The 15,933-nt window shown below is 43.4% G+C and overlaps 1 protein-coding gene across 1 annotated transcript in view; it reads right to left on the reverse strand.

Moving 5' to 3' along the window:
* Positions 1–4,260: 4,260 nt before the first annotated feature.
* The window catches only part of ppp2r5d (protein phosphatase 2, regulatory subunit B', delta), a 37,221-nt gene continuing 25,548 nt past the window's right edge, over positions 4,261–15,933 (reverse strand). Inside the window, exons 8-17 of the mRNA XM_085427459.1 lie at positions 13,687–13,746; positions 13,500–13,608; positions 13,367–13,420; positions 12,599–12,769; positions 8,701–8,828; positions 8,060–8,161; positions 7,913–7,985; positions 7,476–7,523; positions 7,263–7,373; positions 4,261–6,710 (exon numbers count right to left, since the gene is read on the reverse strand). Of these exons, the coding sequence (XP_085283585.1) occupies positions 6,573–6,710; positions 7,263–7,373; positions 7,476–7,523; positions 7,913–7,985; positions 8,060–8,161; positions 8,701–8,828; positions 12,599–12,769; positions 13,367–13,420; positions 13,500–13,608; positions 13,687–13,746 (994 nt within the window). The 3' untranslated portion in view covers positions 4,261–6,572. The remainder of the gene's footprint in view (positions 6,711–7,262; positions 7,374–7,475; positions 7,524–7,912; positions 7,986–8,059; positions 8,162–8,700; positions 8,829–12,598; positions 12,770–13,366; positions 13,421–13,499; positions 13,609–13,686; positions 13,747–15,933) is intronic.

Below are 15,933 nucleotides of genomic sequence, written 5' to 3' on the forward strand. Positions count from 1 at the left end.
TATATATATACATATACACATATATACACATATATATATATATACATATACACATATATACACATATATATATACACATATACATATATATACACATATATGTGTATATATACACATATATATCACTGACTTTCAGCTTGTTGTGTTTGTGGATATATGACTGACTTTAATTATTAAACATTCGCACATAAATAAGTGACGTCATATTCAGTACTTTAGTTCACTCTTCGGCCGCTCCATCTTATTAGGGAAATGCCATATACATAAATGTAAATTTCTAAACTCAACCCCATCATTTAATTTGTTTCTGATTGAAATTGAATATTACTTAAACTCTCTTAAATTAACTTCCAATGAAAAAGGTTTATCATTGATTGAAATTCATTCAGAAATGTCTAACGAATGAGCTGTCACAACTTTCAAGTACAAAGTTGTTATGAAGTCTGTCACATTCCCCTTTTTTTTTCTTTTTTTATCCTTTATTTATCCTTCTTATTTCATTGTACTGTATATTGTTACTCTTATTTGCCTTGTATTAGGGGTGCAACGATATTCGTATCGATATTGAACCGTTCGATACAGTGCTTTCGGTTCGGTACGCATATGTATCGAACAATACAACATTTGTAATTTATTTTATCAGTTTTCCTTCTGACGATGCTGTCTGTGTTGAGCGCTCAGTGAATCTGTGTTCGACTACTCCGCCTAGGCTGCACTGTCGAGCGCAGATCCACTGAGCGCTCCACACAGACAGCATAGTCAGAAGGAAGAGCGCAGGGCAAGCTAGCGAGACAGAAGTTAAGCTCTACTTGCAACAGGCAAATTGAACCTCCCCCACCCTCATTCAGATCTGGCGTTTGGAATTATTTTGGTTTTCATGTGACGTATGACCCTGAAGGTAAGCGCGTCATGGACTAAAGTAAAACAGTATGTTGGATGTGCCATGCAATGCTCAATTACATTGGTGGGAACTAGTGTGTTAGCGCAGTTAGCTCGTTAACGTGTTGGCTGTCTAGCCCCATGCACGGAGCGATCGGCGGTAGCTCGTTAACGGAGATTTGCCGTGTTGTGGCGTTAAGGTCATTTCAACGAGATTAACCTGAAAGCACTAGTGGGAACACAACGAATATGACTGCACATTTACGCCGACATCATCCTAGTGCAAAGACAAGTGGAAGCAGACAAAAACAACAAGCATGCTACTAACTTTAGCCGAGTCATTTAGACAGCTGTTAGCACGTGATTCTCCTTATGCTGCTGAGAATATAGCCCAGAAGAAGCGGATAGTATAGCTTTTATTTTGGAAAGAGCCATTTCTCTGTAATAAACTCTCTTTTCCAAAGATGAGTGATTCCTCAATCAGATACAGGGCTCGCAATATCGCTAGCCCGACGTCCTGGAGCTAGAGATTTTTTCAGTCGGGCTACCAAAATCTATCTCTTCCCTGCCCGTCGGGCTATTGTAGGAAGGAAAAATATATGTCAATGCTTTTGCATTCTTTCAGAAATGTAGCTGGGTAATTATGTCATTGGCATCAGTGAGCCACTGTCAATATGTGACATATTGAAGTCGCGTTTGAATTTGCGCTTGTTTTTTTGCTTTCACTTTGCAATCGTGCGAACTGTGTATAGAGAGCGACAGCACTGATTGGTGAGTGATGATAATTTGTGCACCAATTCCTCTGACATCGTCTTATTAATCGTTAGCTTACTATGCAAACATGACAAGTGAAATCTCCCGCAGCTTAAACATGTGAGAGGTTGATCGCGCAGAGAATCGCTGAGCTTATGTGAATGCGTGTGTAAAAGCATTTCAGTTCTGCTGAGCCAAATAAGACAGGTCAGGGTGAAGAAGTGACAGCCAAAGAAAAGCTTACCACAAAACGGAGAAGTTATGACAAATCAGACTATAAGGCAAAAAGAAAGTGCAGCTTTATGGTTTCATGGACAAAAGAATTTCTGTGGCTGCAATATGATGAGCTAAATAACCAGGGCTGCACATAAGTGGTCCGCAGGTGCGCATTCGCTGTCACCAGGGGCGGAGCGTGGGGGTGGCTTACGGGGCTTAAGCCCGGGTTGTTTTGTCAGAAGCCCGGGGTATTTTGGAGTGTAATTTTTTCATAGTTAGATGCCTGGCTGACAACTGTATAAAACAAAAAGTACACACAATATTCGAAGCACATAGTGCACACTGTGGGAATTTACGACTGTGCGTGAATCCCCCCCTGATATTGGTATGATCCAAGCTCAGGCACTAAGCGACTGAGCGAGGGGGCGGGGCAGCTGCTCCCCGTGAGTGCGCTGTTGGAGAGACGGAGCCAGCCATACTAAGGAGAGCTTAAGTTTGACAAGGTACCAAAGCAAATCATTCGTGCCGTACAAATAATGTAAATATGACGGTGCATCACGAAAGATTGATATGAAACTGATCACTTGACCAATATTACGTTACTTGCTCTTCAAGTGAATCAACAAATGGCAAAATGAAAAGCCGAACAAATGCTATTTTTTAGAGTCTTAGCTTACGTGTGTTTATTTCATATTTTCAGTTCTTACCCTCCCCGACTAAATCGGTTTCAGTTATGTACTGAAACATAAGAATGGACATTAGAGGCTTCTTTCAAAGAAAAAACTCAGGTAAATATTATTTTATATATTATGCTTTGTATGTTGTTCAGTATATTTCTATGCAAAACAAGAGGGATTTCAGTACACAGCAGGATATTCACATTTGTAACCAGATATTTACATACACTTTAGGGAGAAAACATAAAACATTTTTACTGTACAACATCAATTTAGAGTAAATTTTTGTTTTAGATAAATATTGAAATATATTTTGAATTAGTTAAATTTCAGAATAAAGAGAGACAGAGCTATTTTTATCACTTTCATCAAATTTAGGAGTACATGTACACTAAATTTATTGTTAATTAATAAGAAAACTCCAGACGATTCCATTCTGAGCTGAAGAAGCTTCTGATAGGTTAGTAGAGTCCATGTGAGTAAACTGGTGGCACAGCTGTGGATGCATATAAGGCAAAACACAGAGCCTGTTTCTTTGAAATGGGAAAATCAAGAGATGTCAACCAAAACACCAGGAAAAGAACTGTGGAGCTCCATAAGTGTGGCTCAGTTTGAATACAATTTGGTGCCATTTGCAATTAAGAAATACAGATAGTTTCTCTCTTTACTCTTAAAGTTAACAAATATGTTTTTATATTTATCAATCTAAAAAAATAAACATTTAGTCTGATTTGATCTTACAATTAAAAAAGTGTTTTTATCTGAAGAGTAAATATCTGGTTTCAACTGTATATTTGATGATTGTCAGCACAAAGAGGGAGAGAGAGGAGAACGAGGACAGAACAGATGAACAAGAGCAGGTGAGACACACATGTTAGTCAAATGGTTGTTTACCAAAAGTATCACCGTATCATAGGTACTCATGTATCTCGTACCTAGTGTTTCTTTTTAGGTTTGCTATTTTTCAAATTCTGTATTTATTACGTTCTGCAGGCTTGTTTGCACAACAAGGCTAAATAATTATATAAACTTTTCTCAATCTAAATAGTGGACTTTGGTAGAATTAAAAAATAAGTGTAGTGCAGGTCTATGATGATTTTTAGTGCTATCATCTAGTTCTGATTCTGGTTCTGTCTTGGTTAAGTCCTCAGTAGTCCTGATTTTGAACTGTTGTAGTCCTGTTTTAATTCTGGATCAGTTCTGGGTCTGGTTAAATTGGGGTTTAGGCCTTGTGTCTTGATACAGCCCTGACCTTGTTCTGCCTTGCTGCTTAATTAAAAAACTAGTTTAAGGTGTCCTGCACATGTGATATATATTTTTCCCTATATGAAGTCATTCTTTTTTGAACAGAGCCTATTAATCTTTTAGTCATTTCTACACCCCCCCCCCAAAAAAAAAAAAAAAAATCCCACATGCATACTACTCTTTGGGCTAAGCCCCGGGTGTTTCAAATGTCTGGCTCCGCCTCTGGCTGTCACAATAAAAAACACGCACAAGGGTTAGGGTTAAATTTAAATTTAAAAAAAGCGTGGCGGTGACGTAACCGCACTTGAAATGCGTACTAAAAGCGTGCAGACCCTGAATTGGGACACAGCTTGAGTTTAGTTCAGGGACGCTGCTGAGAGAAAATCAGTTGTCTTCACTGAGATGTTTGAGTGTTGCTGTGAGACAGGTGAGACCGCCATCTTTGTAGTTTTTTGTAGTTCACTTGTGTGTGTGTGCGTTTGAAAGAAACACGCAGTGGGCAGGTTGACTGTACTTCAGTTTATTTCTGCTGTACATACATGAACATCTGTACAAAATCAGACTTTCATACCATGTGATGCTCGACCTCATTAAACATCTGTACACGATGACAGGAAGCAATGTCTCACTGTCACGGCCCGAGTGGACAGCACGCCGTCACACAACCCCGCTCCACCTGTCAGTCACTGCTGGAGGGAAAAACAAACAGCTGTTTGTGCTAAAGGTTTGGTTCAGCAGCGGATTCAAAAACATTTTTTCAGCTCTCACAAAAAACAAAAATATAACTTAGACTGAGTGCGGGAAAGTTTGGTTCAGCCTGGAAACAGAAACGTTAACTCCAGCAGTGAATGACTGATAGGCGGAGGGGTCTCCGATTCTGACTGACAGCTGGATCTGTAGAGGACACGCCAACACGGCAGCAGGAAGAAGTGCACGAGCGACAACAAATGAAACAGGCCCACAAGAACAAAGACTAGAAAGTATGTCGGCGTGGCCACAAGTCCGTACGTGGGATAGTTACAGAAAAGACAGAACCGCCCATCTCCACGGAGGCCTTTTTTCTTTTGTTCCTCATGTTTCAAACTGTTAAACAAAAACACACGAACGGCGAGGTGGACATGTCACAGCGTGCAAAATGTTTGGCCAATGAGGTGCTAAATTCATACAACTGACTTCATGTCAGCGACGCCAAACAGGAAGCTGAAAACGAGCCAATCGCATTGTTCCAAATCTGCTTTTATTACGAGCATCAAAACTGAAACGAATTAAGTTTACGCCGTGAAGAATAAAGGATGGATCGTGTGACCTCAGCAGCCAATAAGGTTCCAACTCCGCTGACAGAAAAAACACACACAAAAAAAAATTCTATAAAGAAGCAAAACTTAATAAAAAAAAAAAAAGTTTAAAAAAAAAAAGGTGATAATTAGATTTTAAAAAGTTACAAATTTAAAACTAAAATGTGAAAAAAAAATAAATCAAAATGAAGTTGCTGTTCTTTTACATGATGACGGCATCGTTAACCTTTCCTCCTGTGTCCTCTTTAAGGGCCCTCCCATCTGGCACCAGTGCAGTCAATCAATAACTGATCAATAATCAGAAGCGTTTGACCTTTAACCCGAAGAGCTGCTGGCTAACACTTGAGGCGAGGCGCCCTCAGCTGGACTAAATAAAAGATACACAGTGTGTGTGTGTTGGGGGGGTCCTGATAGGATGTTTACATTCACTGCGTCTTCCACATCATCATCATCGGCCCGCTTCAGTCTGCCGGACGTACAGACTAGCAGTCAATTGGCAGAGCTAGGGTTCAGGGGCGGAGCTGTGAATCCGCTGTTGGAGAACCAAGCGGGTCAGTGAACGCATCAGCGCTGCGTTCAGGTGCAACGGGACAGAAGTGAGGAGCTGCAGCAGCACTGCGAAGCCCAGACCACTCTGCGTCTACTTCTCGTTTCCACGGAAACACTAGGTCAAAAATCCCCCCTTTTGAGGAAGGGGCTCTACACAAAAAACTCCGCCTTGTCACGGTTCATGCTTTTATTCTGAAATGTCAGAATGCTGTAGCTGATGCCTTTTTGTTGAACTGTGAAGATGATACAGCTGATGCTTTTATTCTGAAAAATAGAAAATGAAAAGCATTTAGTTTGAAGCGTACAGATGCTACAGCTAATGCTCTTATTCTGAAAAACTTTAGTTGATCGTTTCGGCCGACTTTTATCTGTTAGCGCGTTTGTGATCATCGCTGTCCTGCTGTCCTGAACCTGCTATGGTTCTGATCACTAAAAACAGGAACCAGCTGACCTGCTGCTGGCTCGCTGGATGAAGCATTCAAAGACGATTGTAAAAGTAACGGTGAGGCGTGTGGGCAGAAAGCAAATGCAGAGACAGCAGCTGCAGATCACGCAGCGTGGCGTCCTGGGGCAGGACGGGCTGCCGGCAATGTGTTGGTGTGCCTGATGTGGGTTCAGAACAAACAGCAGCAGGAGTTAAAGCGTGGGTGGAGGCGTGGGAGTGTTAGTGCAACATGAAGCTGATGTCCAATCACGGTGGACCGCTGACACAGTTTAAACAGCAGGTGGACGGACGGAGCTTCTACAGTGTCCTACGTGTGGTCGGCCACCGGGGGGCAGAGCTGAGCCGTTCTTATTTTTTTATTTATTTTTATTTTATTTTTTGGGTGAACGCGGCGGTGTCAGCTCCGCCCTAGTCTGACCCGGGACCAGGCTCTCCACGACGGCATCAACTTCCTCCCCACGGAGACGGACGCAAGGGGGCGGAGTCTGGATTAGGAGGGGCCGCCTCCTCTGGTCAGAGAGCCTCCTGATTGGCCGTCAGGTACTCTTCAGCTCGCTTGTGAGCCTCCAGAGCTTTGATGGTGTAGACGTCCTGCGGCAGCTCCGACTTCCTCCTCATCAGGACCTTATCCTTCTTTAGATCCTTCAGACCCTGCATGCACGCACACGCACACACACACACACGCACACACGCACACACACACAAAGATTCAGTGATTAAAAATATTTCACTCACTCTCTGAAACTGAACCAATATTAATCTTGGTCGGCGTTAAATTTAGAAATTACTAATTTTTTGAATTTTTCAAAATAAAATTCAAGTAAATTTAAATGTGTTTCTAAATAAAAACAAATGTACCAATAAAAATATTCTCTGGGATTTAAATGTTTTTCTTCTCATATTTAAAGTAAAATGTCAGACAATCGCTGAGAAACGAATTCTAAAAATGATTTTTTTGCACTGATTCAAACATTAAAATGTAAAATTACAGGAAATCTTTAACAATAAGTTTCATAATATTCATATTCATCTAATTTTTTAATTAACAATACTTATTGATGCAATTATAACTAAGAGTTCGGAATCAAACTGTCGTCACATCAAACAGGAAGTCACAGAGAAATTGTCACACCAGAATATTAAAGCATTTTGTCTGCGAGGACGTGAGTGAGATCACTCTGTCTTTGTGTGTGTGCGTGCTACCTGTGATGCCTCGCTCTCCACAGTCTTCTTCAGCAGCTGGATGTCTTCAGCTGTTGGCGTCTCTGTCTCCATTGAGTACACAGCAACGCTGCTGTTACTGTACACCATGTACTGCACACACACACACACACACACACACACACACACGTTACAGGTTGCCCTGATCCTCATGGATCGTCACATACACACATTAATTAGACACTGGGAGCTGACCTCTTCTTGTGGGTGGAGTCCTGGGCGTAGGGGGTGGAGCTTACTGCTCTGAAAGTAAAGAGAGACACAAAACGTTAATAGGGGAGGAATCCCGATGACCTCTGACCCACATTTCTTCTAGAGACTCGGGGGACAGAGCTGATTAATCTGCAGATCGATCAAACAGAAATCGTCCACAGAGTGAAATCAGTGAACAGCCACCTCCTGCTACAGACACACAGTGTGTCCTGGTTTAACATGAACTCACTGCTGCAGCACAAAGTGCTCCCCTCACACTGACGGGTAGTTTTCTCCCCGGTATCGTCCTGTAAATAGTTAGCTAACCAATCACATGACGTCACGCTGACAGAAACGTTAGCAGTTGTTTCTTAAAGCCAGCGTCAGTCACATCTGCAGGGCTCAGTGTGCAGCGTTTCACGTCCCCGTACTTGCTGTACCTGAGGGTTCTGCCGAGCCAGCTCCTCGATCCTGTGCCAAACCTCCTCCCGCTCCTTCAGCTTGTACTTCTCTCTGCAGGAGACGCACACAGTGAGAAAGAGGAGCAGAGGAAGAGGGGCAGAAAGCTGTGTGAATCCCAGTCGTACTTTTGTTTCTCGGCCTTGTACTGCTGCGTGCAGTCGTCAAACAGCTTCTGGTTCATCTCCATGAAGAGCTTCAGGGCGTTGTAGATCAGGCCGTGGATCGTCCTGAGGAGGAGGAGGAGGAAGATCAGTGTGGAAACAGTGTGAGCTGCAGCGAGAACAAACAGGAGCCAAGACTCTTTGTTTCATTTATGTTTTATTCATTTGTAACGTCTGTGACAGAGGCAGGACTGTGATGGCCTCATCGTCACACTGAACTCTGTGGGCGGGGTCAGAGGGAGTGTTTTGGCCAGTTCCTGTTTTAAATGAAAGGCTCGCTGCACCACTGAAATGTGCTCATCAACTTATTTTTACGACTGTATGAGAAAACCACACAAATTCCTGTGATGTCACACCTGTGATGTCACTCCTGAGGACCCTGCAGGACATCATTGATCTCACAGGACAGAAAACGAGCGTGGGCGCCTCAAGCAGCTTCCTGCGCTCACATCCTCACCCTAACCCTCCAAAGCTCAGCTCTCATTGGCTCAGTATTGATCTGAACACTCGTTACATCAGCGCTCCTGCTGTCTTTGTCAGGACACCGCTGACTGGCTAACAAAGATGTGGGCGGAGCTGATCAGTGGTTTGTGTGTGCGCGTTACTTGTTCCAGTGGCTCTTGGAGTTCTTGTAGAGTGCAGGGAACATGATGGGGAGGATCTTGGCGGCGTTGTCGCTGATCAGACTCATGATGTACTCGTTGTTCCAGTAATACAGCGCTCTCTCTGCCACCTGCGCGCGCGCGCGCGCGCGCGCACACACACACACACACACACACACACACACACACACACACACACACACGTGTAGGTAAAAGCTGAGCTGCAGTAACTGGGAGCTCTGGTCTGATCTGGAGGACTCGGGTTAGAAGCCCACTGTGATGTCACACATTTTTACAAAAGCTGACATTCAGAGGAAATGACACGTTCAGGTTTGCATGGACACAACTAGGGCTGGGCCATATTATACCGTTCACGGTAATACCGGTATGATGTTAGGCAACGATAGGAAAATGAATTATCGCGATAGAATATGAGTAAAACGCGCATGCGCAGTGCCTTTGTTTTCATGCACATGGCCGATTGTTGAGTGAAACAGATGAACCAGAATTGGTTTGTAAAAATGGTGCAACTTCCGTGATGTGGAACTGGTTTGGTGTTTGTCCGTCAGATACACAACAAAGCACATTTTTTTGCAGAACATGCAAGCGGCCGTCGTTATTGTCGTATTTGTCGGACTAAGATGCTCTTAAATCTGGGAGCAATCTGGGTCCTAAACTCCGTATGCTTTGGGTCAAACGAACACTGCAACATCACTGAGAGTTAAAAACTGTCTAAATTCTTTCATCTTTAATAAAACGATCAGCGTTGCTGATTACATTTAACGGAGTTAGAAGTTAGCAGGAAGCTAGCGGAAGTTAGCGCGCTAGTTTTGCTAGTTACCTAAGCATGATATAGCATGTTCTGACGGAGAGATTTCTGAAAAAATTCAAACGTACAGCTCTGCTATCACTTCCAACATAAATGAAGACAGGAAACTAAACAGCAGTGACGTTTGTAGGGTTACTGAAGTTGGGCTAGCTGGTAGATAATGATGTGCTACGTGATCGCTAGCGACACAGCTATGTTAGCATAATATAAACAGTGAAGCTGGAGGACGAACACTAACACTTTCCCATTTATAAAAGTTAACGTGAAGGTTCCTCATGGTTAGAGACAAATGCAATCGCATGGCAGGATGCTGTAAACACCAAACTTCAGTCAAGAGAACAACTGAGATAATCCATCCACAATACGAGGTTAGTCATTAATATACTGCAACAACATGGGAATAGAGCAGCTGCCAGAGAATTCAACATTAATGAATCAATGGTACAGAAGTGGAGGAAGCAAGAAGAATGAGTTTAATAAAGTTTGATTTATCTGACTGCTTTGTTTCGCTTAATGTGCCTTATAATCCCGTGCACCTTATGGTCCGAAAAATACATACTGTACACTGCAGTTTAATGTTGCAAAGCTCCTCTTTTTGGTAAATGGTAAATGGCCTGTATTTGTATAACGCTTTACTAGTCCCTAAGGACCCCAAAGTGCTTTACACAACCAGTCATCCACCCATTCACACACTTTTAACTTCAGTGGATATTATACATGGTTATGCTCAGGATATGTCAGCCCATTTCTACTGGAAATGCCTTTTGGTTAAACTTTCAGCAAGGAATTTGCATTTGCACTGTTACAGTTTTATAAAGCTTTAATGTACATAAAAACCAGCTTCTTGTTTAAGTGAAAATAAATGGAAGGTTGTCTTTTTGCACTAGTAATGTTGTGGAGTTGTATTTTGTCTCGCATCAATTATATCGTCAGTTATATCGTTATCGCAAATTTTCAAATATATATCGTGATAAATATTTTTGGCCATATCGCCCTGCTCTAGACACAACTGAACACCTTTTCAACCAATCACATTCATTCCCTGATCCCATGAGTCCGTCACCAGGCGGCGGGGACAGGAAGCGGTCGTGTTTCACAGAAACAAACAGCCGCAACTGAGCGCGCTCAGACACAACATCGTTCACTGGATCCGACTTCCCACTGAAGGCTGTGCTCTCCGTGCCCGGTTCAGACCCAGCGTCACTGAGCACTTTATCCGGCCCACATCTCAGAGTCACGGGTAAAGCCAACATGCATGTGTTTGGACTGCGGAGGAAGACTCACAGCCACAACCACAAGCAGCCTTGCTGCTGCGAGGCTAACCACTGCGCCGCCACGCCGACATCAGGCACGTGCAGGGGGAGGGGGGGGGGGCTAGAGGGGCTTGAGCACCCGCCCCTTTCCTGATGGGTGCCCAAAGTGCCCTTTTGTTGAGGCAACTTTTTAAAAAAATAATAATTTTTAATGTGTGCGTGCGGAGTCCTGTCTGTGCCCCTCAACAATAATATTTAACTATTAATCACAGTTTTGCTAAATAAAAGGATCTGGCTTGCATCAGTCACATGATCACATTTAACCAATGATCGCCCTTGACGGCAGAACGCGCTGGTTACGAGCCGGGAACGAGCTCACAAAGAGCACGCGCATTTTTTCCGGTCCGGAGCTGCAGGAGAAACACGAGTTAACTCAGAGACACAGACTGATGCGACACAACCAGTAAGTAGGTGTACAGCGCACACTGTAGTGTGTAGCACCCAGGAGTGTTAGCTTATTACGTACACGTTGGACTGACGAACTGAAACAAACGAGCGTGCTGTGTGTGCAACAGCGCGACAAACATTACCTGTCCTTTTATTAACTGCACAGGTAGTGCTGGTCATAGCTGCTGGCTACCTGTGTAAGGCTGTCATGGGTCTGCAGCTGTGTCACATATTTAGGGAACATATTTAGTTTTAAAGTAAGTTTCCGGGCTTTTCCTGCCTTTCTGGAGGGATTATATTTCACTAAAAAATGATCTAATACGCATGTCCACATAATTATGCATTATTATAATTATAATATATTTAAAAACACAAGCTGTATTTTAAAGAACATACATTAAGAAGTAGATTATATTAGATTTATATTTTAAATAAGACAAAATTTGGATTTTACAGCAGTAAAATGATTGTATCTCTACAGTTTAAAGATGTAATAAGCTTTGCCCTGCACAGAGTGGATAGTGAAACAAATGGAATCATCATAATGACATTATTTCATATTTATTACTTCCCCCTCCTCTTTGCTTTATTATTGTAGCTCTAGTAATAAATAATAATGTAAGGATTCTGGATCAGCACCATGATGCCCATAGTATATACAGTATTCTGAAGAAGGTCTAAAATGTCACTGTTGCGTGCATGTGTGTGTTTTATTTAGATGGATTTAAAAAAATATTACTCATGATATAACATTGTGCAGACATGGCTGGTAAGGACATGAGGAGGAAACAGCAGGAGCTGTGTGAGGCTACTAAAGGCAGGGCTATAACATTTTTCTGTCATCATTTTATTTTAGATTAAGTGCTGGAGTTGTTAGGTGTGGATAATTAGATTATAGTTTATTGCAATAGCAAGTTGTGCCTTGTTCTCAGATAGACAGCAAGTGGAGAGTGATATATGAAATGATGGGATGGAAGGAAGAAGAGAAGCAAAGAGTGATTCACAGGCAGAGCCTAAATTATTTCTCACAGTTTTTTGTGTCCTTATGGTTCCAAGCGCTGTCACCAATCTTTGCACTTTGTTATTATCTCATGACACTTGTTTAATCTGCTACCATCTCTCCTGTGGACTTTTTAATGTCTACAGTCTCAGATCAGCACAGCCCTGCCCTTCCCATATTAGACTCTTGATGAATGTGTGTTGTTGTTATTCAGCCTGGTTCAATGTGCCCCTTTTTAACTTTGGGCACCCGCCCCTTTAAACCTCTCTGCACGGCCCTGGCCGACATGCTTCCACCCTCAGTGAGCTGGAAGAGCCCAGACACACAACCGGCACCGTGGCAAACAGCTAACAGAAGCCCTGGTCCTGGTACCTGGAAGTGTGGGCTGGAGACACACTTGGCGAGCTGTCTAAAGAGCGGCTCCTGGACTTTGACGAACTCTGACGGCTCGATGACGTCCAGAATCTCCTCCAGCTCGTTCAGGAACATCACCTCCTTCGGACTGTGAGTTTTTGGCCAGAACTTCAGCAGACCCATGATCACCTGCAAGGGTCAAAGGTCAGCGTGTTACAAAAGTTTAGTTACAGCGATCATAACTGCAGCTCTCCAAACAAGCATGACGATTCAGTCGCTGAGCTTCGATGTGATGAAGAGCAGCTCTGACTAAACTAAGTGTAAATGGAGCCCGGCGTGCAGCCAGGAATCGAACCGCCAACCTTTCGATTAGTAGCTGACCTGCTCTGCCCATAATTATGACATCATCAGGTCAGCAGGGCCGAATCGTGCCACATGGATCAAGCTTGTTTGCTTGGTTTCTGGGTTAAATCTGCTCCGCCTTAAACTCTGATGTCTGATTGGCCGATCAAACGTGCACATGGCGTCCACATGCACAGTTTTTTTAAATGTTTGTGAAATTTCTGCGTCAGCGTGAGTTTATGCTGACAGTGTGAACTTCCTGTTTCGGCAGGCTCAGGCGCAATAGCGACCAGTGAGGCCAGTGCAGAGTTGAATGCCCTGCAGGGTGAAGGCACTCTGACGTGTTTTGGTACGCACTTCAGCGCATGACCGCGTATTTTTTGTGTGCGGCGCTGCAGAAACCCAGGGTTGTCATGGAAACAGGCTCAGCAGGGAGGTACTCACAGGTTCGGTCAGGCTGCTGTCCTTCTCCAGGAACTGGACCACGCAGTAGGCCAGCTGAAGACGAACAGACAGACGCAGTCAGCAGAGACACACGGACACTACAGACGAACTGACGGACAGGGCGACCTCTGACCTGTGGGTGGTACACGCTCAGAGACTTCACTTTGTGCAGAGGCAGCAGAACCCGGATCAGGAACATCTTGTGTTCTTCTTTGAGAGGCAGCGCGAAGCCGTTAATGATGCTGAGACACACGGGGGGGGGGGGGTCACTGAGGTCAGAGGTCACAGGGTGTGTGCGTGTGCGTGTGTGTGCGTGTTACCTGCCCAGGATCTCCAGCAGCTCAGCGATCCCGTTGTGATGTTCCGTCTCATAGATGAACCTGCAGGTGGATAATGTCAGAACCTCGACTTTATTCACGTCACACATTTAAAACAACAGAGCTGATTAAGGCTACGTCCACACGTACCCGGCTATTTTTGAAAACACAGATTTGTCTATGCGTTTGCACCTTTCGTCCACATGTAAACGGCGTTTTCGGTCACTGAAAACGGAGATTTCTAAAAACGCCGGTCAGGGTGGAGATTTTCGAAAACTCCGTTTTTGCATTTACATGTGGACGAGGAAAACGCAGAAAACGCAGCGTCAAAGATGTGCGCCGCGTTATTGTTTCGGTGAAATGAATTTCTACAATACTGTTACTGTTAATTCTACTCTCTGCAGTGTTTAAATGCTTACATATACACAGTTACTGTCCCTCCACACATACGACTCGGTTCTGCTTCTATGCCCCAGCTTTGTTTACTATTTCCCACCGAGGCTTCTACACTTCTGATTGGCCGACATTTCTACACTGTTAGGAATATATCGCCAGCTGTTTATTTGGCATGTTCCTAGCAGCGTTTACGTGTGGATGGGATTGTTTTTTAAAACGAAAACGGAAAATCTCAGTTTTCAAAAATACCCGTGTACGTAGCCTAACACAACGATCAACATTAAAATAAAATCAGAAAATCCAATCGTCTGTGAGGATGTCAAATATGTACCAATGTGTTTTTAATAAAGACTTAAATGTGTGCAGGTATGGAAAGGTAGCTTCTTCCATAGATCTGCTGTTACTGCTGCAAAAGCTCCGTCACCTCAGGTGAGCTCAGAGCTCTCACAGGTGTGTGAATGTGGAGCAGCTCAGACAGGTGCACAGGTGCCAGTCTGTGAAAAAGTAGCAATAAAACCGTAAAATCAATTCTAAGGTGAAGATAAAGGGGTGTGGTCATGCATGCATGTTCGATACCTGTGAAGCCCAGCACGATAAGGCTTCAGTTTGGCTCTGATGAAACCAGTCCAGACTTTTTACAGCAACACAACCATAAGGAGCCAAATGACTCGAGTGTCAGAAGACTCGCTTAAGGGGTCAAACTTAAAGCCTGTGACATCTGTCTTTCTGTCATTAAGATTTAACAAATGTATCCTCGTCCAGGGCTTAATCGCTAAGACAGTTTAGCTCAGGCTCCCATGGATCTCTGCTGTTCAGCTGAATGAGCACACACACATTAGCAAAGAGGTAATATACACAGTGAAAAAAGAAGTGGGCCCAGAATATACCTTGAGGTACTCCTAAAGCGAGAGGTGATGTTGTAGAAGAACAGTCTCCCACAAGTACAGAGAAACCTCTGCTGGTGAGGCATGAACCTCGTCAGAAGTGGTTTTGATTGGAGCTTGGTGTTCTAGACGAGACAGAAGGACGCCAAAGGCAGCAGACGAGTCTAGAAGCAACGAGCGGTCTCTGATCTAGAACCTGACTCAAACTCTTCCACACACAATATAAACGACTGTGTCTGTGACGCAGTCATTTAGATACAGGTCTGGAATTAGCAGTGTTGGCCAAGCTACTTTGAAAAAGTAATTAATTATAGTTACTAGTTACTTCTTCAAAAAAAAGGAACTGAGTTAGTAATTGAGTTACAAGATTCTAAAAGTAATTAATTACTTGAAAAGTAATTCAGGGCTCTAGACTAACTTTTTGCCACGGTTGCACAAACGTTAGGCACACCTAAATTTTTCATCGCTGAACACCGCAGTTTTACATGTGCACTTTTTTGGGGGGGGGATTGCTGTCCACACAGACAATATTGATTTGTAAATGATTAACTAACAATCTTGTGCTTGTGCTTAAAGTGCTTTGGCACTCTTTGGTGATATTGTAGACAATGTTAAACTTAATAATCATCTCGGCTCCTCTGACGAGCTGTTTGCTGCTGAAAGGCCATGGGCAGAGGGGACACTTGGGCATTTATCGCAGCATATATTGTGTTTTCTGGATACACTGCTGCTTTTTCAGCGTTCAGAGATTGATGGCTCTGTGTCAGAGCTGGCTATGAATTTCAGACGGATCAGGCCTTAACTTAACAAAAAGTTATCAATAATTCTTTTCATCTTTTCTCATTACCCACAGCTACATCCACTCTGTGGGGCCTAGGCTGCTCACTAGGGCTGCGTATCATCACTGATTTCTATAATCCATTTGATTCTGATTCAAGAGATCCCGATTCAATTCAGTTTTGCCTCAGAC

The sequence above is a fragment of the Rhamphochromis longiceps genome, linkage group LG13 (genome assembly GCF_057381845.1).
Source record: "Rhamphochromis longiceps isolate RC_006_pf linkage group LG13, R_longiceps_female_GT1.1, whole genome shotgun sequence".
Classification (NCBI taxonomy): domain Eukaryota; kingdom Metazoa; phylum Chordata; class Actinopteri; order Cichliformes; family Cichlidae; genus Rhamphochromis; species Rhamphochromis longiceps.